At 57.1% G+C, this 22603-nt stretch overlaps 2 protein-coding genes across 2 annotated transcripts in view; one reads left to right on the top strand and one right to left on the bottom strand.

Annotated features, from left to right (window-relative positions):
- The first annotated feature begins 248 nt into the window (after positions 1–248).
- On the top strand, positions 249–5907 carry CFAP73 (cilia and flagella associated protein 73). The gene is made up of 7 exons (XM_075568841.1): positions 249–356; positions 975–1080; positions 1466–1570; positions 1930–2130; positions 2702–2923; positions 3961–4119; positions 4794–5907. Exons 1-7 carry the CDS (start codon positions 301–303, stop codon positions 4884–4886), a joined length of 942 nt encoding a protein of 313 aa, XP_075424956.1. The 5' UTR covers positions 249–300; the 3' UTR covers positions 4887–5907.
- Positions 5908–7082: 1175 nt separating this feature from the next.
- Positions 7083–22603, bottom strand: part of DDX54 (DEAD-box helicase 54) — a 23749-nt gene continuing 8228 nt past the window's right edge. Inside the window, 12 exon segments of the mRNA XM_075568840.1 lie at positions 7083–8025; positions 10665–10759; positions 12003–12107; positions 12573–12680; positions 13693–13838; positions 13923–14117; positions 14236–14309; positions 15517–15744; positions 16368–16502; positions 17070–17186; positions 17189–17260; positions 17263–17278. Of these exon segments, the coding sequence (XP_075424955.1) occupies positions 7760–8025; positions 10665–10759; positions 12003–12107; positions 12573–12680; positions 13693–13838; positions 13923–14117; positions 14236–14309; positions 15517–15744; positions 16368–16502; positions 17070–17186; positions 17189–17260; positions 17263–17278 (1557 nt within the window). The 3' untranslated portion in view covers positions 7083–7759.

Raw genomic sequence — 22603 nt, 5'->3', positions numbered from 1 at the left:
CAATGATTTTTTATTTTATGTCCCCATTGTAGTGTTATTTTTGGTCGCCCAATTTAAAGATGGCCGCTCAGTGCCTCAGCCACCGCCCACCGCTCTGGCGTGCAACAGAGGTGGAGTCTTTGCTGGGTCGGCCAAAACAATATATTCAAAAGGCCATGAGTAGACAAACCCTGTCTTCAAACGTGATGACGGGGGCGGGGCCTGAGGGGGGAGGGGTTCGCCGGATGTGCGCCGCCTTGTGGGCGTGACCTGAGATCTCCATGGTAACGCAGACGCGCTCCCCATTCCTCACGGTGCAACATGGAGTTCGATCTGCGGGAATATTTCCGGGCGGCGTTTGAGGACAAAATGCTGGTGTGAGGGCGGCGAGCACGTGTGCAGAGCATTGCTCCATTAACCCCCTTCCCTGCTAGATCTCCAGAGCATTGCTCCATTAACCCCATCCCCGTCCGATCTGCTTAGCACTGCTCCATTAATACCCTCCGTTGCTAGACCCGCAGAGCTTTCCTCTATTAATCTCCGTCCCTGCTAGATCTGCAGAGCATTGCTCCATTAACCCCCTTCCCTGCTAGATCTGCAGAGCATTGCTCCATTAACCACCTTCCCTACTAGATCTGCAGAGCATTACTCCATTAACCACCTTCCCTACTAGATCTGCAGAGCATTGCTCCATTAACCACCTTCCCTACTAGATCTGCAGAGCATTGCTCCATTAACCACCTTCCCTACTATATCTGCAGAGCATAGCTTTGTTAGCCCCTTACCTGCTAGAGCTGCAGAGCATTGCTCCATTAACCCCTTCCCTGACAGATCTGCGTAGCACTGTTCCATTAATCCCCTCCGTTGCTAGACCCGCAGAGCTTTCCTCTATTAATCTCCTTCCCTGCTAGATCAGCAGAGCATTGCTCCATGAACCCCTTACTATGCTAGGCCCGCAGAGCCTCACTCTACTAACCCCTTTCTCTCCACCGCAGGAAGATGCCGGATCGGGAGGATGATTTCCTGAGCCCAGCTACTCGTCTCCTGGAGAAGAGGAGGGAGATGGTGGAGGTGGAGCAGGCTCTAAGTACTCAGAAGGAGGTAAGGGTACAGGAAACCCCCCATTTCCACGCCCACCTCTCCTGCCATCCCTCTGTCTGTCCATCATTCTGGTCTACCACCCTGTCATTTTTCTCCATCCTCTCTTGGCCCTATGTCACCTTGCCTCCTTTCCTTGTCTTTCCCTCCTCCCGCATTCTGCTTGCCCACCCTGCTTTCTCTTCCCCTCTGTCTGTCCTCCATCTATCTACACCATTCAATCTCCTATGTCCTGTAAGTAAACGAGCCCTGTTGCTGCCAGAGGGGCCTGCGCCTTGCTGAAAGGGTTAACGTCCACCCCAGACATGCTGGTGATTGGGGGGGGGGGGGGGGAGGCAGCGCTGGGGCTTGTGTGACCCTCTTTCCTGCCCCCCCTACCCGGTTGCAGGAGTTCCAGATGAAAACGGAGAGTCTCCAGCAGCGTCGCACGGAGCTGGAGCACAAGGAAGACAAGCTCAAAGACTCCCTCTTCAAATTCGACAAGTTCCTTAAGGTGCGCTCTGCCGCTGGCTGTGAGTGAGCCTGGACAGAGTCAGTGTGCAAGCGCTCATTCTGTAGTCTGCTCCTGGCTCTGCCTCTGGTTGCTTGTGGGAACTCGGGCACATTACGTCCTAGTGCAGAGATTCAGCCCTGCCGCTGAATTTCTGCGCGACTTGGGGCGGTCGCCCTACTTCTCTTTGTAGTCTTCTGCTGGCTCTGCCGCTGACTGTGTGCGTGACCTCGGACAAAGTTGCTTTCCTTCCCCTTTGCTCTGCCGCTGACTTTTTGGTAGAAACCGGAGCAGAGCTCCCCCTACCCCCGCACCCTTTGCAGAGCTTCCCATCTAAGATCTCGCACCCCGCTTTCTGGCAGGAGAACGACGCGAAGCGCAAGCGCGCCTTGCGCAAGGTGGGCGAGGAGCGGCAGCTGGCGGCGCAGAAGGAGCAAGAGACTCTGCGGCTGCAGGCGGAGAACGCCCGGCTTCAGCTCAGGAAGGAGGCCCTGCTGCACCGACAGGAGAGGAACAGCGTCTACCATCGCTACCTGCAGAGGGTGCTAGGGAGGACTGATGAGGTACACCATTGCTATATACAGGCCGTGGTTACAAGCCCTTGTCTGTTACATTTATACTCCTGTAATACACAGATTGAGGCAGAGATGTGAAGCTTCCAAATTAGGGAGATTTGGGGTTTCCATTTTAAAGGAACATTTCCTTTTTTTTTACCATCTTTTTTTTTTTTACATGGTGGGAACCAGGTGTCCAAACACCCCTATTTACAGCTCTGGGGACTCCCCGGTTCCCGAGATAATCACTGGTAAAGTTATCGGGTTTACATCTCCCCGAGGGGAAACAAAATGGCTGCCAAATCTCAATAGAAAGCTGCAACATGATCGGTTGTGACTTCCTATTGGATGACCATTTGGAACCCCGAGAGGTGGGAAAGCTTGTAACATAACTACTTGTTGGTCCAATAAAAGGTATCATACCCCCTACTCCCTCTCCCTCCTTTGCTACTACATGGAAGAAAGGACCTCCAAGTGCGACTCACAGGAAATCCGAGTTGCCGCGTCTAATAGAGGTTGGGTTATATAGAATCCTCCCCATCATCATCTTCTTCTCCCACCCACCCCCAATCTCCCCCAGTTCCAGGAGGTACAGGAGATGATAGACAGGTTCAACACGCTGATGGCTACACAGGACAAGCTGCTGCAGCGGGACCTGGAGAACCAGGAGATGGCGGAGACGGAGAAGGCGCGTCTGCAGCGGTACCAAGAGGAGGGCCGCAGCCAGATTCTGGAGCAGAACAACCAGCTGGCAGAGCTGCAGGGAGAGCTGGAGCGAGCGCGGGCCGCTGTCCTGCAATGGGTACCCGCTGCTCTCATCAAAGGGGTGGGAGGGCTTCTTCTATGGGGCAAAGGGCAGCCAGACACCCGTCTAAGGGGGTGACTATGGTGTCCGAAGCGGCTAACCGGGCCACTTCGGCTGGTATAGAATAAGCCCTTTGGCATCTTGACCACCTGCTTGTATATACTGCTGTACAGAATTCTGGGGGTTTTAAATGACACACAACTGTAGCAAGGTCAAAACTCAAACACACAGTGTGATATATTTGTGTTAACTGGAGCGCTACTGGGAAAGTGACCTCAAATATTCAGCGGTAACGAAAGAAACCCCAATGCATGTCCAATGTGACAGATTATTTCACTAATTTCTGTTCGTTTTTCTCATAAGAATGGGTCATTTAGTTCTTTCTTTTAGCCAAAACATGTTAAACTGCCACCACAAGCCTGCTTCCCTCCCTGCACGTGTCCCCCCCCCCTTATCTTCTCACCGGCGTCACGTGATGTAACGTTGCCATGCCAACGCCTTGTCACTTGACGCTGTGTCGCCGAAGACAAGGTAAGCGAAGTTGCAGAGTCCTCACGCTATCCCCCGGCATTAATTTATACGCCTTGGGGGCTTCTGCAACCGCCATGCCCCCCCCTCAACAAGCTTGCGCGCCCCAGTTTGCGCACCCGAGCTACAGGGCAGGTTAACTGGTTAAAAACCAGAAGTGCCCAATAAATAAAGCTTATTGCTGCAGCAAAGGTTATCACCGCCTGCCACAAGGGAGAAGACATGGCCACCAACCCGTATCTTTCTCAACGGTGAGGACGGCCATATTGTCAACGTCATACAGGCATGTGTGCCAAGATCTAGGTTTGTCATCTTTACACCGCCAGCAGCTGTATACTTGCTATGACATTGGTGGCTGCCATTTTAAATACCCAGAAAAGAAACCAGTAAATCACTTGATGGCTGGTAGGGTCATGGCAACTATAGCCCTTTTGGTGGCCATAAAGGGGTTCAGGCACTGGGTTGTGGTTGGCCGAGGTATGATACATGTATGTTATGGGTTGCAGGAGTCACAGTGGGTGCAAATCCAGAACACGGCAGCCGAGAACACGCTACGGCTGGGGCGGATTAGGATGGCAACTCTGAACCTCTTCCAAACCATCACCAAACAGATGCGGATCAAGTCGGAGGTCCCCGTGGAGGACACGGAGGCACAGCTCGAAAAGGTGAGTACCCATACTGACCCAGCAACAACCAGCGCTCTGAACAGCTCCCCCCAATGCTGTCCCCTGCCACAGCCTGCGCTCGCCCTGCTCCCCTCCGGCCCCCCAGCCTGCGCTCGCCCTGCTCCCCTCCGGCCCCCCAGCCTGCGCTCGCCCTGCTCCCCTCCGGCCCCCCAGCCTGCGCTCGCCCTGCTCCCCTCCGGCCCCCCAGCCTGCGCTCGCCCTGCTCCCCTCCGGCCCCCCAGCCTGCGCTCGCCCTGCTCCCCTCCGGCCTCCCAGCCTGCGCTCGCCCTGCTCCCCTTCGGCCCCGCAGCCTGCGCTCGCCCTGCTCCCCTCCGGCCCCCAAGCCTGCGCTCGCCCTGTTCCCCTTCGGCCCCGCAGCCTGCGCTCGCCCTGCTCCCCTCCGGCCCCCCAGCCTGCGCTCGCCCTGCTCCCCTTCGGCCCCGCAGCCTGCGCTCGCCCTGCTCCCCTCCAGCCCCCCCAGCCTGCACTCACCCTGCTCCCGCCCCCCCCCAGCCTGCACTCACCCTGATCCCGCCCCCCCAGCCTGCACTCACCCTGCTCCCCTCCCGCCCCCCAGCCTGTTCTCCCCCCAAGCCTGCACTCACCCCCAGCCTGCACTCACCCTGCTCCCCCCCAGCCTGCATTCTCTTGCCGAGTTTAGCTTCTTCTCCCAGATTCAGATCTGCTTGGAGGATCTCTCCAATATATACATGGAGCTGAAGAAGGCCGATCTGACGCCACCGACCCCTGCGGCAACCACCAACTGACCCGCCACCACCACCGCCCGAAGCGCCACAAGTTTGGGGACACCCAGGTTCACAGCTCAGCGTGACACTCGCCAAATCCCCAGCCCCCCGAATCTAACCCCATCACTGCCAGAGGAGCCAGCATCACTTGACAGCTAGGCCTGCTGCCTCGGGCTCACAAGTGTGTGGGGGACCCCACTGAAGTTCTTAGGGACGCTGTAGGTGACGCGACTTTGAAGTGGGAGAAGGGTTACTATTGAAAGGAGGGAAAGCAGCTCGAGTACAAGCCCTAATGCAGCCGTTCCCCCTACCGGACCCCCCACTTGTGGATACTTTTCCCAGGACCCCCGTTTTGTACCAGGATGGGAAGCAGGGGGTCCCCAGAGCTGAGGTACTTACTGGTATCACTCGGGCCAATAGGAAGCTGCAACGGATGATGTTTTGACTTCCTATTGGCCAGCATGAAGCTGGAGATTTAATCCGCCATTTTGTTTCCCCAGGAGAGGATGTAAAGACGTTACTTTTACCGGTAAGCATCTTGTGAACCAGAGGGGGTAATGTTATAGAAGTGCTGCTTTAAGACACCAGAAGGCAGCGTACTTAACCCCTATGCAGCCACACAGCTCAGCACTGGCAGCACAGGGGCTAAATAAAATAGGCTTCCATTCGCTGCTTAAAGCCCATGAAAGATTAGACTTCATTCATTAAACATTTTTAAAGGTACAGTAGCACCTTTCTGTCCATGTCAAAGCAGCAGTCCCGCATGTTTAAAGCTGCAGTTCAGGCAATATCCTGCATGTGTGTTTTTTTTAATAAATCACTTCTGTAGTAAGAAAAAATACTTTTAGCATTTTCTGTTTTAAAAAAAAAAACATCTTTGAAAGACCAATTTTCTTGTATTCTATTTTAACAAGCATGCTTGTTCCTATAGCAACGATTTACATTCCCCATATTTAAAGATGTCGCCAAACTTTGCCGATCAATAGACGGAGAACGAATTGACCGGCAGCTATGCAGTTCTTTAGGTAATTAGAGTTTGCCCACATGAAACTATTGAAGTAAAAAAATAATTAAAAAAAAAAAAAAAGACTGAACTGCAGTTTCAAGAATGTCACTTATTTGATGGCATTCGAGCCAGAGGAGCTGAACGGAGCGATCTTCAGCCCTGGGGGACACCCTACTCCGGCTCCCGAGATACTCACCGGTTTAGTTAGCGCGGTTTCCAGACGTGATGTAAATGTTCATCCAATAGGAAGCTGCAGGTGATGACATTGTGACTTCCTATTGGCATGCGGGGCAGCTCCCGGACATTCGCTCCCGGACATTCCACCGCGACTCGCTCTGACGCTCAAGTGACTAACATTACCCTAAAACCCCTGTTAATACCAAATACCAACGCTACCCCCTACCCTAATAACTTTTATCTCCTACCCTGAAACCCCCTACCCAGACTACTAAACCCTTTAAATTAACCCCCTACCCGAACAACTAAAACCCCTTAAATTAACCCCCTACCCGAACCACTAAAACTCCTTAAATTAACCCCCTACCCAAACCACTAAAACCCCTTAAATTAACCCCCTACCCAAACAACTAAAACCCCTTAAATTAACCCCCTACCCAAACAACTAAAACCCCTTAAATTAACCCCCTACCCGAACCACTAAAACCCCTTAAATTAACCCCCTACCCAAACCACTAAAACCCCTTAAATTAACCCCCTACCCGAACCACTAAAACCCCTTAAATTAACCCCCTACCCAAACCACTAAAACCCCTTAAATTAACCCCTTACCCGAACCACTAAAACCCCTTAAATTAACCCCTTACCCGAACCACTAAAACCCCTTAAATTAACCCCTTACCCGAACCACTAAAACTTACCTTAGAAGTGGTCATTTGGTTGTGGCGAGATGGCGCCGACCAAAAGTCCCATTCTGCGCGGGACCCGTGAGATTTGACAGCCATTTTTAATTCGAGAGAAGAGAACGGCGGTAACTAAACATGTAAGAGTATATCTTGGAATCTAGGGGGTGGGTGGGGGGGGGATCTCCAAAGTAACTATAGCACGGTTCAGCTCTGGGGGATCTGTCTCTCTTCCCCTCCTCCCCCCCCCTCCCCTCCTCCTCCCCCCCCCCCCTCCTCCTCCCCCCCCCACCAATGCTGTAAGAATAAACAAATTGCGTCCGTGGAAATGCGGCTTTGAAACAAAATGAGCTGAGAGATGAAAGGTTTCATTTAATAAACGGAATAGAACATTGCACCGTCCCTGCTTTGTGTGGCGCCCCTCCCCACGCTGCTCACAACTCACACACATTAGGGTGCAGCTGGGAGGGGGGGCGTTACGAATACGCAGCACCCGAACGCTTTGCCTCTCATCTACCGCAGGGTGCGCGCTATCCGGCGCTTAAAGCAGAACGCGTGTGTTCACAGAGACTCTTGCCGGGTCTGTCACGTTCAGTTTACCGGGCGGTTTTAACGCCGCTATAAGCCGCACCATCCCTTTCCTCCGGCCGATCTTTTATTAGCGACGGTCATCCTTCTGAGTCCCTGCAAGCTTTAAGTCGTACCCGCTATTGCTTTTGCCTGCAGCGTTGGGGGCGGGGGAGGAAACTATCGCAGTGAGTGTAAACACATCACAGTGTCATTTTTTATTTTTGCACCAGTGGGTGGAACGTCTGGGTGTCATCAGTGGGTACCCAGCAGCAGGGTTACCATCCCTCAGCTGATGCAGCAAGTTGTATAGGCATCTGCAGCAGGGAAAGTTCATTTAGTCGGCTCCCGGCTGGGATCAAATAAGTAGGGGTTCCATTTCCACGGCCCAGATAGCCTTTCCAGGCTGGGCAGTGTGTGGGTCCCGCCAGCACCTCCAACGTCAATCAGTCTCCTTAATCCTACGACCTCTTCTTCATCTTCCCCCCCTTCTTGAAGCCGCCGCCGCCCTTCCCCCTCCCAAACGCCCCGCTCTTCATCCCCTGCGCCCCGCGCTGCCGCGTCCCCTTCTTCAGCTGCTTCATGCCTCCCTTCTGCAGGAAGCGCTGCTTCTCCTGCGCCTTGCGCTGCTTCAGGATCTCCTGCTTGCTGCGCAGCTCGCTGCGAGGCTTCCCGCGGGGACCGGGGGCCGCAGGGCGGGACCCTCCCCGGGGGGCGCTGCGCCCGCCTGCAGAGAAGGGAAGAGATGCGGAGAAGGGGGTGAGAAAAAGGGGGGAGACGGAGATGCCACCCCGTTAAAAAAAAAACAACCCTGGAACTGAAATGAGAAACCGAACCCCTTCGCTGCCAAAGGAAAGCAATGGGGTGAGAGGCCTGTCCGGCAGCAGAGGGGTTAAAAGGGCCTGAAGGATTTGCATGGCATGCAAGCTCCCTCTCCGGCAGTGAACGGGTTAATGATGGCTGTGCATTACTGCTCGCGCGGATAGGCGCTGCTGCCTTCACCGCAGCAAATAAAGGGTTAAGAGGTTTGCAGGCAGCTCATGGTGCAGTGATAACATGCATTAGGCAAAGAAACGCGGTCAGCAATATAGAAGCATGCGTGTCAGTCTCTGTACATGCGTGTACGCGTGTGCGGGCCTGTATAATTGCATAGAACAGTCTGTGTCTACACGGTGTATAAGGCAGCGATTATCGTAGCCGCGACGGCATGCGCCTCGGAAACAAATCAGTGGAAGCCAATGAGGGCGGCCAAAGTGCGTGCGTTCGCAGGCGCGATGCAGAGCGACCGCTCTGCAAATTTTTCAAGCCACAAATCATTTCGGATGGTTTTTTTTTTCCCGCCCGACAGCCACGTCACGTGAGCGGTTCAGCCAATGAGGGCGAACCAGCCATGTGACGCATCCGCCACGCCGCACCGCCGCGCAAACACTGAGCACAAATCGCTCGAGCGACAGGTGCGAGACGACATGCGCGCCGCGTCCACTACACGCGCGGCCTAATGCCTCGCAGGAGGGAAATTACTGACGGGGTTGTTTGGCAGAGCGAAGGAATTTGGGGTGTAGGAGCAGTGGGACAAACTAAAAGATGTGACAGGCAGGTCAGTGAGAGGTGGAGGAGGAGGGCAAGAAAGCCAAACTGGTTCTCAGAGGCGGCGACAGGTATTATTATAAACGCAAAAAAATACATTTTGAAGGAAATCTAAGCGGGCACACGGGCACACGCTCACGGGCACACGCTCACGCACACCAGAAGGAGGCTAAGCAAATAGTTGGATGAGTAAGACCCAAGAAGAAGACGAGAAGGATCGCAAGACAAGACCAAAGAGGGCGGTCGTGTTGAGCGACACAAAGGTATAGCAGACCCGCTGTAATAATTTTGGTTCAGTCTTCACAGCGGACGGTGAAGGATCAGAGTTGGGCAACAGAAATATACATTTAAAAGGAGTTGGCCACAAGTCCATTTGCAGAGAAGGCCGTCCTACTGGGACTTTTGAAGGTGGACAAATCAATAGGGCCAGGCGGGGCACATCCGAGGATATTAAAAGAGTGTAGGGGTTAGGGTGGACTCTCCAGATTGTTAAACAGAAATAATTAAAGATGTAGGTAGATTACAGGAATAATCATGCGTGTGGCAACTACAATGCAATGCCAAAAAGTGCAATGTGAGTCACAAAAGCCCAAAGTCAGAATACAGGATTGATGGCACTAAAATGTCAGCTACTACAGAGGAAAGGGGCCCGGGCGTAAATAAGTGGACTTAAAAGTAGATGAGCAATGTGAGAAAGCAATGCAGGAAGCCGTGTTCAATGCTGGAGACCACATCTTCTGAACGGCACAAATCAACTGTAGATGGTGCACAGAAAGTATACTGAAATGGTGCATGATCTACAGCAGGGGCGCAAACCGTCCTGTTTGTTCCCCCCCCCCCCCCTTCTTACCAGCTCTGGCTTCAGCAGCGTCTAAAGGACCTTAATATGTGCAGCTTAGAGGAGAGAAGGGGGGGGGGGGGGCATAGGATAGACATTTTCTAATAAAGGGTTACAACAAAGTGCAGGAGGGAAGCGTATCTCAGAGAAAGAGAAGAGCTAGAACAAGAGGTCGCTCTCCGACACTGCCGGGCGGGAGGCCCAGGGGAAGTGCGAGGAAGTATTTCACAGAAAGGGTGGTAGACTCGTGGAATAGGCTCCCGGCAGAGGTGGGAGGGGCCAATACAGCGAGGTGATGGAAACATGCTCGGGATAGATACAAGGCTCCTAAATACAAAAGAAAGCCAGGGATCAAATAGGGTGTGAGGTGTAACAGCAGGTGGGGAAATGGGCTGGTGGTTATCTGCGGTGACATTCTCTTTCTGTGTGTATCAGTATCCGTGTTTTACAATGTGCCCACGAGTGTGCCTTAGGCTACGGCCCCACTACCTGCGCTGCACGCGCGTCTGCCGGGCTGGCGGCGCGTGCAGCCGAGTCCCCCGGTCTGCAGTGAGCTGCAGGGGGAAAGACAGGGGGGGCGTGGCCACGACTTAACCCGGCACGCTCGCCCTCATTGGCTGAACCGCCGGGGGGCGTGGCCTAGCGCTCCGTCGCAACTACTAATCGCAATTTTCCTGTCTGCAGAAACAACGCACTGCGCGGCGGCCGCCCCGCGCAACGGGCCCGGCCCCATTGAGGGACGGCTCTTGTCCCCGCAGCGCCCGCCATAGAGTGCACTGCAGTAGCCAGCAGGGACCAAGCCTAAGTGTAGTGGTTAAAGAGCACCAGATGTTGGCATCGTTGGTCAGCACTTACAAATGGTGGAGAGCACCAATAAAAGGTGTGGACACACACTAGCTCAAGCCTCTTCAAATACACAAGGCAGTGCAGGCCTCTCTCACCTCTCCCTTTCCTGCGCGTCCGGCCAGACTGCGGCTTCTCCTCCTCCTCCGAGTCCTGGTCGTCGATTTTATATTTCTTCTTCCAGTCCTCGTATCTTCAGGCCGGTGAATTAAGGAACAGACAGCAGAACACACACCACCACCAGTACACACACACACACACACACCACCAGTACACACACGCACACCACCAGTACACACACACCACCAGTACACACACACACACACACACACCACCAGTACACACACGCACACCACCAGTACACACACGCACACCACCAGTACACACACAAACACACACCACCAGTACATACACAAACACACAAACACACACCACCAGTACATACACAAACACACACCACCAGTACATATACACACACACACCACCAGTACACACACACACACACACACACACACACACACACACACACACACACACACACACACACACACACACACACCCCACCAGTACACACGCACACACCACCAGTACACACAACCCACCAGTACACACGCACACACCCCACCAGTACACACACACACACCCCACCAGTATACACACACACACCACCAGTACACACACACCACCAGTACACACACACCACCAGTACACACACACACACACACCACCACCAGTACACACACACACACACAACCACCACCAGTATATACACACACACACACACACACACACACAGACACACACACACACACACACACACACACACACACCCTTGCAATAAGTTGAAGGTCCTTCGGGCACAGCCAGTTCAATGGAAAATTGCAGAGTATAGCAGGGGTTTTCCAAATGTGTGTATGCGAGTACAGCATCAGCGCTGTAATATACACACTGCTGTGTGCACACAGAACCCAGGCATTGATTTCTGTGTGCACAGGCAGTGTGCGAGCAGGCTGCGTGCACAGTAATAAAAACGCCGCACCCAGGAATTGTGCCACTTGAGCGGTACAGCACCACACTTTTACAGGTGCAGAAAACCAAGTGAACAGAGTTTCAGGAGGGGGGCGGGGGGAGAGGAGGGGCCTTTGTCAGGTGTAGTCCCTTACATACATGATTTAAACCCCAAAACGCTGTGTTCACTTGTTTTCTGCACCTATATGAAGGCGAATTAAAAGTGCGGCGCTGTACTGTTCAGGTGGCCCAATTCCTGGACGTGGCCGTTTAATAACGACAGGACACCCCCTGGGCCATCACAGAAAAACCCCACGATGCTAGCCACACACCTAAAGTCTGAACAGCCTCCTGCGAGCGTGCACTACAGAACGTGGATCTCCCACTTTGCAGTGCACACATCAACCCCGCGGTGTGGAGAAGGATACAAGTTCTTCTTGTAGGAACTGCTAATGAGTCGGCCGCTCTCTGTCCTGATCTTCCTCTTGTCCTGGGGCCCCCCCGCTCCCACGAACTTCTTCTTCTTGCGATCCCTGCACACACACACATATATATATATATCACTGTATTTGCTGCCCAACACTACTAGGAATACACGGAGAGATGTCGGGGCTTTCCTCCTTGCTGCCGTTAATTCAGAAATGCAGCATAAAATCTTTTATGGACAGGGTTCCACGAGACACGTGCAGAAGCCAAACTTGGTACCACTGAAATAAGCCACAGCTACCTTTTTTTTTACATTGCTTTGCAACACGTTGCAGGCTGTAGAGCCGCGGGGTGGCCAACTCCAGTCCTCAAGGGCCACCAACAGGTCAGATTTTAAAGATATCGATGCTTCAGCACAGGTGGCTGAGCCACCTGATGCGGAAGCAGGGATATCCTTAAGACCTGACCAGTTGGTGGCCCTTGAGGACTGGAGTTGCCGCTCTTGCCGTTGACGGTTCAGAATCTGACGCTGCCTCCCTCCCCCCTCCCTCCTCCCTCCTCCCTCCACTCACCACTTCAGGACGCAATTTTTCTTCCTGAGATCCTCCGTCTGATCCCCCAATAGATCCAGCACAGCCCCCGCTGCCGCTTGCTCGAAGCTGTTTCCCCCAACGGTGAGTCTTTGAAGGGATGTAAGAGAGAAGTGTGTCAACAACAGCCCCAAGGCTAACACTGAGATCTTCCTGACTGGTCCACCAATACACCCATCCATTAACCCAACCAACTCACCCATTCATTAACCCAACCAACTCACCCATTTCATCCTCCACCCAACTATTCACCTACCAATCTATCCATCCCTTCCAACCACTCATGGTGTCACTTTTATGCCTTATGTGATTTGCATTATGTGTTATTTATATGATTGTCACGTGTATTAAACCTTTCTCACTTTCTGCCTCGCACCTCTGGAATGCCCTTCCCCTCAATACCCGACTAGCACCCTCTCTATCCACCTTAAAACACACCTACTTAATGAAGCATATGAGTAGCTCCGTGGCTGATACTTTACACCTCATACATAAACGTCGGCCCCCTGCAGACGCACTTACCAGAACGCCCTCCTACTGTCTCTGTTAAGTTCTTCCTACCTACCAATTAGATTGTAAGCTCTTCGGAGCAGGGACTCCTTTTTCTAAATGTTATTTTTATGTCTGAAGCACTTCTCCCCTTTATGTGTTATTTGTATTAATTGTTATTTATATGATTGTCACGTGTATTACTGCTGTGAAGCGCTATGTACATTAATGGCGCAATATAAAGATATACATACATACCCATACATCAACCCCATCTTTCTCAATTACTTCACTTATCCAACCATTCAAACCATCTAGTTACCCACCCACTCGCCTACCTATGCCTCAGTCTTCTGCCCACCTCTTTCAGCCATCCATTCCTCCATCTCTTCCACCAACCCATTCACCCACCCTTTTCGTCCACTCTACTCATCTCTTCCAGGTATCTCTCAATCCCTTCACTCATCCATCCATCCTCTCACATCCTCTGCTTTCACTGCACTCCCAAGTCATTTTCTAGCATGTCCACTTTCCCCTTCACTCTTTCCCCCTCCCTCCAACCCTCTGTCTCCCGAGCTCCCTCCCCGCCAACCCTTCTTATGCCCTCTCTCACCCCTTCTCGCTCTCAAAGTCCTTGGGTTTGTATGGGATGTAATACTGGGAGTCCTGAGCCCCATCTACTCTCCTCTTCTTGCTGCCTTCAGCCTCATCTCTGTCCTTCCTCTTCTTCTTCCCACCCAGCACCAGTGAGAAGACCCCCTGGGGAGGAGATAGGAGACATCGGGTAAGAATGAAGCAGCGACACGGCGGAGAGATGGGAGGTGTCTCGTGTAGACCGGTTACCTCCATTGTCTCCTCGTCGCTGTCCTGCACAGAGGGGAGACTGCAGACCCTGCTGGCCGCAACCTGCGCCCCTCTGCTCGCCTTCTCCTGCTGCACCCGCTGAAACTTGGCGATGACATTACGATCTTGGCCGCGCTTTGCTCGCATCACTTCGCTCGCTGGGGTCTTGTTGGTGGCGTTGATCTCAAAGATGGTCTGGAGGAGTGGGGGGGGGGGGGGAGGGGGAAGAGAGGAAGCAACATTATAATCACCTCCCGCAGAGAGGGGGTGACAGAAGATCTGATTCAGTATTAAGGATAGTGACATCACTAACCGCTTTCGATCTGTAGGATTTGATGCTGTCCACAAACTTCAGTCTCTGCATCTCCTCCTCACCGAGACTAGACCCTGAGAGAGAGTCAAGTGTTTTTAGAGAGGGATGGAGAGAAAGAGGGGAGAGAAAGAGAAAGAGGGGAGAGAAAGAGAAAGAGGGGAGAGAAAGAGAAAGAGGGGAGAGAAAGAGAAAGAGGGGAGAGAAAGAGAAAGAGGGGAGAGAAAGAGAAAGAGGGGAGAGAAAGAGGGGAGGGAGAAAGAGGGGAGGGAGAAAGAGGGGAAAGAGAAAGAGGGGAGAGAGAAAGAGGGGATTGAGAGAAAGAGGGGAGAGAGAAAGAGGGGAGAAAGAGGGAGAAAGAAGGGAGAGAGAGAGAAAGAGAGAAAGAGGGGAGAGAGAGAGAGAGGGAGAGAGAGAGAGAAAGAGGGGAGAGAGAGAGAGGGAGAGAGAGAGAGAGAAAGAGGGGAGAGAGAGGGAAAGAGAAAGAGGAGAGAGGGAAAGAGAAAGAGGGGAGAGGGAAAGAGAAAGAGGGGAGAGGGAAAGAGAAAGAGGGGAGAGGGAAAGAGAAAGAGGGGGAAAGAGAAAGAGGGGAGGGGGAGAGGGAAAGAGGGGAGGGGGAAAGAGGGGAGAGGGAAAGAAAGAGGGGAGAGGGAAAGAGAAAGAGGGGAGAGAGGGGAGAGAGAGAAAGAGAGAAAGAGGGGGGAGAGAGAGAGAGAGAGAGAGAAGAGAGAAAGAGGGGGGAGAGAGAGAGAGAAAGAAAGGGGAGCGAGAGAGAGAAAGAAAGGGGAGAGAGAGAGAGAGAAAGGGAAGAGAGAGAGAGAAAGGGGAGAGAGAGAGAGAGAAAGGGGAGAGAGAGAGAGAGAGAGAGAGAGAGAGGGAGAAAGGGGAGAGAGAGAGAGGGGAGAGAGAGAGATAAAGAGGGGAGAGAGAGAGAGAGAAAGAGGGGAGAGAGAGAAAGAAAGGGGAGCGAGAGAGAGAAAGAAAGGGGAGAGAGAGAGAGAGAGAGAAAGGGAAGAGAGAGAGAGAGAAAGGGGAGAGAGAGAGAGAAAGGGGAGAGAGAGAGAGAAAGGGGAGAGAGAGAGAGAGGGGGGAGAGAGAGATAAAGAGGGGAGAGAAAGAGGGGAAAGAGAGAAATCAGTGTGCTTAGAGAGGACAAGAGAGTGAAAGAGAGAAAAAAAAAGAAGAAGAGTGCGATAAAGAAAGAAGGAGAACAGGGAGAAGAGACAGAATGGCAGAATGGCAGAGAGAAAGCGAGTGTGCAGGAATATCAGACAGAGGACTCACAGAAGAGAGGGTGCACGCCCAGCTGGGTGTAGTTGGCCTCCCTGACGCGTTTGATGGACTCGGAGGCGGGGGAGGGCCTGGATCTGCAGTAGTGTTTGTAGGCGTTCTCTGACACATGGTGCAGATTCTGCAGCTCCAGCGAGCGCTCACGGTCTGTCATCAGCATAGCATCCTCGTCGTCAATCAGGCTCTGGGGCACGCGTCCCAGCACGCCGTCCGTGTCTGCATCTGGGGAGGGGGGGAGGTGGTCACATCATGGCTGTGAGAGGCCCTCCCCCTCCAACTGCGCCACACCCCCCCTCCCCCGGCCAGCACCACTCTGCCCCCCCCCTCTCCAGCAGCACCGCTCCCACCCCTCTCCAGAAGCACCACTCCCCCCCCTCCCCCTCCAGCAGCACCGCTCCCCCCACTCTCCAGCAACACCGCCACCCCCCCCATCAAGCGGAACCGCTCCCCCCCCTCTCTCCAGAAGCACCGCTCCCCCCCTCTCCAGAAGCACCACTCCCCCCCATTCAGCAGAACCGCTCCCCCCCCTCTCCAGCGGCACCGCTCCCCCCCACCTCTCCTGCAACACCGCTCCCCCCCCCTCTCCAGCAACACTGCTCCCCCCCCCCTCTCCAGCAACACTGCTCCCCCCCCCCTCTCCAGCAACACCGCTCCCCTCTCCAGCAACACCGCTCCCCCCCCCTTTCCAGCAACACCGCTCCCCCCCCCTCTCCAGCAACACCGCTCCCCCCCCTCTCCAGCAACACCGCTCCCCCCCCCCTCTCCAGCAACACCGCTAGCCAGCGGCACCGCTCCCCCCCCCCCCGGCTCCAGAAGCCCAATACTGTTTGCTACTCTGAATTTACCTGCGTCCAGCCCCTCTGCTCCTGCCAGCTTCAGGGGGCGTCCCAGGAAGAGGTGCAGGTCGTACACGTAGGGGGTCTCGTCCGGCGCCACGAGGGAGTATGCTGTGCCGCTCCTACCCGCTCTCGCTACACGGCCTGATCAGGGGACAGAGATAAAGAGAGAGAGGTGAGAGTGTGACAAACGGATAGAAAGAGGGGGAGTGGGAAGTGAGAAGAGGAGTAAGTAAGAAAAATGGGGAAAAACAGCAGGGAGAAATAAAAAAAAAATAGAGAATGGGAGAGAGACGGGGAGTGGGGTGGGGGGGAAGAGAGAGACGGGGGGCAGGGAGAGACGGAGGGGGGGGCAGGGAGAGACGGAGGAGGGGGCAGGGATAGACGGGGGGGGGGCAGGGAGAGACGGGGGGGGGGCAGGGAGAGACAGAGGGGGGGGGGCAGGGAGAGACGGAGGGGGGGGCAGGGAGAGACGGAGGGGGGTCAGGGATAGACGGGGGGGCAGGGAGAGACTGGGGGGAGGCAGGGAGAGACTGGGGGGGAGAGAGAGACGGGGGGGGGGCAGGGAGAGACGGGGGGGGGCAGGGAGAGACGGGGGGGCAGGGAGAGACGGGGGGGGCATGGAGAGACGGGGGGGGGGAGGGGGGCAGGGAGAGACGGGGGGGCAAGGAGAGAGAGACGGGGGGCAGGGAGAGGGGGTTGCTGACATACCCACGCGATGCAGGAAGAGCTTGGGCTTGGGGGGGAAGCTGTAGTTGATGACGTTGTCCAGCATGGGGATGTCAATGCCTCGAGCAGCCACGTCAGTGACCAGCAGCGCCTGCACCTTCCGTGCAGGAACAGGCCCAGGTTTATCTTCCTCGCCGTCTGATCCAGAGCGCTGTATATGTGCGAGCACGGGACCCCTGCATGTCTAGCAACTGGGGGGAGGCGGGAGAGAGAGCGCACGAAAGAGAGGGGGGGGGGGGGGGGAGAGAGAGAGCAAAAGGAAGACAAAGGGAATGAGAGAAATAACGCTTTCCAAACATTTTCTTATTTATTTTGATTTGTGTCTACACGTTGTGACCAGCCCTCCCGGTGCCGGATTCCTCCCCAGGCACCGTCACTCCCCTCCCCAGGCACCGTCACATCCCCCTCCCCAGGTACCGTCACATCCCTCCCCAGGCACCGTCACATCCCCTCCCCAGGCACCGTCACATCCCCTCCCCAGGCACCGTCACATCCCCTCCCAGGTACCGTCACATCCCCTCCCCAGGCACCGTCACATCCCCTCCCCAGGTACCGTCACATCCCCTCCCCAGGCACCGTCACATCCCCTCCCCAGGCACCGTCACATCCCTCCCCAGGCACCGTCACATCCCCTCCCCAGGTACCGTCACATCCCCTCCCCAGGCACCGTCACATCCCCTCCCCAGGTACCGTCACATCCCCTCCCCAGGCACCGTCACATCCCCTCCCCAGGCACCGTCACATCCCCTCCCCAGGCACCGTCACATCCCCTCCCCAGGCACCGTCACATCCCCTCCCCAGGTACCGTCACATCCCCTCCCCAGGTACCGTCACATCCCCTCCCCAGGCACCGTCACATCCCCTCCCCAGGCACCGTCACATCCCCTCCCCAGGCACCGTCACATCCCCTCCCCAGGCCACCGTCACATCCCCTCCCCAGGTACCGTCACATCCCCTCCCCAGGCACCGTCACATCCCCTCCCCAGGCACCGTCACATCCCCTCCCCAGGCACCGTCACATCCCCTCCCCAGGTACCGTCACATCCCCTCCCCATGTACCGTCACATCCCCTCCCCAGGCACCGTCACATCCCCTCCCCAGGCACCGTCACATCCCCTCCCCATGTACCGTCACATCCCCTCCCCAGGTACCGTCACATCCCCTCCCCAGGTACCGTCACATCCCCTCCCCAGGTACCGTCACATCTCCCTCCCCAGGCACCGTCACATCCCCTCCCCAGGTACCGTCACATCCCCCTCCCCAGGCACCGTCACATCCCCTCCCCAGGTACCGTCACATCCCCTCCCCAGGTACCGTCACATCCCCTCCCCAGGTACCGTCACATCCCCTCCCCATGTACCGTCACATCCCCTCCCCAGGTACCGTCACATCCCCTCCCAGGCACCGTCACATCCCCTCCCCAGGCACCGTCACATCCCCCTCCCCCAGGCACCGTCACATCCCCTCCCCAGGTACCGTCACATCCCCCTCCCCATGTACCGTCACATCCCTCCCCAGGCACCGTCACATCCCCTCCCAGGTACCGTCACATCCCCTCCCCAGGCACCGTCACATCCCCTCCCCAGGTACCGTCACATCTCCTCCCCAGGCACCGTCACATCCCCTCCCCAGGCACCGTCACATCCCCTCCCCAGGCACCGTCACATCCCCTCCCCAGGCTACCGTCACATCCCCTCCCCAGGTACCGTCACATCCCTCCCCAGGCACCGTCACATCCCCTCCCCAGGCACCGTCACATCCCCTCCCAGGCACCGTCACATCCCCTCCCCAGGTACCGTCACATCCCTCCCCAGGTACCGTCACATCCCCTCCCCAGGCACCGTCACATCCCCTCCCCAGGTACCGTCACATCCCCTCCCCAGGTACCGTCACATCCCCTCCCCAGGCACCGTCACATCCCCTCCCCAGGCACCGTCACATCCCCTCCCCAGGCACCGTCACATCCCCTCCCCAGGTACCGTCACATCCCCTCCCCAGGTACCGTCACATCCCCCTCCCCAGGCACCGTCACATCCCCTCCCCAGGCACCGTCACATCCCCTCCCCAGGTACCGTCACATCCCCTCCCCATGTACCGTCACATCCCCTCCCCAGGTACCGTCACATCCCCTCCCCAGGTACCGTCACATCCCCTCCCCAGGCACCGTCACATCCCCTCCCCAGGTACCGTCACATCCCCTCCCCAGGCACCGTCACATCCCCTCCCCAGGTACCGTCACATCCCCTCCCCAGGCACCGTCACATCCCCTCCCCAGGTACCGTCACATCCCCTCCCCAGGTACCGTCACATCCCCTCCCCAGGCACCGTCACATCCCTCCCCAGGCACCGTCACATCCCCTCCCCAGGCACCGTCACATCCCCTCCCCAGGTACCGTCACATCCCCTCCCCCGGTACCGTCACATCCCCTCCCCAGGTACCGTCACATCCCCTCCCCAGGCACCGTCACATCCCCTCCCCAGGCACCGTCACATCCCCTCCCCAGTACCGTCACATCCCCTCCCCAGGTACCGTCACATCCCCTCCCCAGGCACCGTCACATCCCCTCCCCAGGCACCGTCACATCCCCTCCCCAGGTACCGTCACATCCCCTCCCCATGTACCGTCACATCCCCTCCCCAGGCACCGTCACATCCCCTCCCCCGGTACCGTCACATCCCCTCCCCATGTACCGTCACATCCCCTCCCCAGGCACCGTCACATCCCCTCCCCGGTACCGTCACATCCCCTCCCCAGGCACCGTCACATCCCCTCCCCAGGTACCGTCACATCCCCTCCCCAGGCACCGTCACATCCCCTCCCCAGGTACCGTCACATCCCCTCCCCAGGCACCGTCACATCCCCTCCCCCGGTACCGTCACATCCCCTCCCCATGTACCGTCACATCCCCTCCCCAGGCACCGTCACATCCCCTCCCCATGTACCGTCACATCCCCTCCCCAGGCACCGTCACATCCCCTCCCCAGGTACCGTCACATCCCCTCCCCAGGTACCGTCACATCCCCTCCCCCGGTACCGTCACATCCCCTCCCCATGTACCGTCACATCCCCTCCCCAGGCACCGTCACATCCCCTCCCAGGCACCGTCACATCCCCTCCCCAGGTACCGTCACATCCCCTCCCCCGGTACCGTCACATCCCCTCCCCAGGCACCGTCACATCCCCTCCCCAGGCACCGTCACATCTCCTCCCCAGGCACCGTCACATCCCCTCCCCAGGTACCGTCACATCCCCTCCCCAGGTACCGTCACATCCCCTCCCCAGGTACCGTCACATCCCCTCCCCCGGTACCGTCACATCCCCTCCCCAGGCACCGTCACATCCCCTCCCCAGGTACCGTCACATCCCCTCCCCAGGCACCGTCACATCCCCTCCCCAGGTACCGTCACATCCCCTCCCCAGGTACCGTCACATCCCCTCCCCAGGCACCGTCACATCCCCTCCCCAGGCACCGTCACATCCCCTCCCCAGGCACCGTCACATCCCCTCCCCAGGTACCGTCACATCCCCTCCCCAGGCACCGTCACATCCCCTCCCCAGGTACCGTCACATCCCCTCCCCAGGCACCGTCACATCCCCTCCCCAGGTACCGTCACATCCCCTCCCCAGGCACCGTCACATCCCCTCCCCAGGTACCGTCACATCCCCTCCCCATGTACCGTCACATCCCCTCCCCAGGCACCGTCACATCCCCTCCCCAGGTACCGTCACATCCCCTCCCCAGGCACCGTCACATCCCCTCCCCAGGTACCGTCACATCCCCTCCCCAGGCACCGTCACATCCCCTCCCCAGGCACCGTCACATCCCCTCCCCAGGTACCGTCACATCCCCTCCCCAGGTACCGTCACATCCCCTCCCAGGCACCGTCACATCCCCTCCCCAGGCACCGTCACATCCCCTCCCCAGGTACCGTCACATCCCCTCCCAGGTACCGTCACATCCCCTCCCCAGGTACCGTCACATCCCCTCCCCAGGCACCGTCACATCCCCTCCCCATGTACCGTCACATCCCCTCCCCAGGTACCGTCACATCCCCTCCCCAGGTACCGTCACATCCCTCCCCAGGTACCGTCACATCCCCTCCCCAGGTACCGTCACATCCCCTCCCCAGGTACAGTCACATCCCCTCCCCAGGCACCGTCACATCCCCTCCCCATGTACCGTCACATCCCCTCCCCAGGCACCGTCACATCCCCTCCCCAGGCACCGTCACATCCCCTCCCCAGGTACCGTCACATCCCCTCCCCAGGCACCGTCACATCCCCTCCCCAGGTACCGTCACATCCCCTCCCCAGGTACCGTCACATCCCTCCCCAGGCACCGTCACATCCCCTCCCCAGGCACCGTCACATCCCCTCCCCAGGCACCGTCACATCCCCTCCCCAGGTACCGTCACATCCCCTCCCCAGGCACCGTCACATCCCCTCCCCAGGTACCGTCACATCCCCTCCCCAGGCACCGTCACATCCCCTCCCCAGGTACCGTCACATCCCCTCCCCAGGCACCGTCACATCCCCTCCCCAGGTACCGTCACATCCCCTCCCCAGGTACCGTCACATCCCCTCCCCAGGCACCGTCACATCCCCTCCCCAGGTACCGTCACATCCCCTCCCCAGGCACCGTCACATCCCCTCCCCAGGTACCGTCACATCCCCTCCCCAGGCACCGTCACATCCCCTCCCCAGGCACCGTCACATCCCCTCCCCAGGTACCGTCACATCCCCTCCCCAGGCACCGTCACATCCCCTCCCCAGGCACCGTCACATCCCCTCCCCAGGCACCGTCACATCCCCTCCCCAGGTACCGTCACATCCCCTCCCCAGGCTACCGTCACATCCCCTCCCCAGGCACCGTCACATCCCCTCCCCAGGCACCGTCACATCCCCTCCCCAGGTACCGTCACATCCCGGCTCCCAGGCTACCGTCACATCCCGCTCTCCCAGGCACCGTCAGGCATCCCTCCCCAGGCACCGTCACATCCCCTCCCCAGGCACCGTCACATCCCCTCCCCAGGTACCGTCACATCCCCTCCCCAGGCACCGTCACATCCCCTCCCCAGGCACCGTCACATCCCCTCCCCAGGCACCGTCACATCCCCTCCCCAGGCACCGTCACATTCCCCTCCCCATGTACCGTCACATCCCTCCCCAGGCCACCGTCACATCCCCTCCCCATGTACCGTCACATCCCCTCCCCAGGTACCGTCACACCCCCTCCCCAGGTACCGTCACATCCCCTCCCCCGCCTTACCTGTCTCAGATACTCCGCATGGTGCTTGGTGGCTACAAAGATGACCGTTTGTTCCTGCGGCTTCACCACGCAGCGCAGGATGTGCAGCAACACGGCGGGTTTATCCTCGGCGCGCACGTGAAGGAACGACAGCTGGGGGAGTTGGACACAGAGGGGTCAGTGACAGCCTCCCCCGGGGGCTCACTGCATCCGACTCCTCTCACACTAAGGCCCCCGCTCCCTCAGTCTGCGCGCCCGCACTGCAGA

The sequence above is a fragment of the Ascaphus truei genome, chromosome 13, assembly GCF_040206685.1.
Source record: "Ascaphus truei isolate aAscTru1 chromosome 13, aAscTru1.hap1, whole genome shotgun sequence".
NCBI lineage: Eukaryota > Metazoa > Chordata > Amphibia > Anura > Ascaphidae > Ascaphus > Ascaphus truei.
The sequence above is the reverse complement of the archived record's forward strand: the minus strand, read 5'-3'. Positions and strand labels throughout refer to the sequence as shown.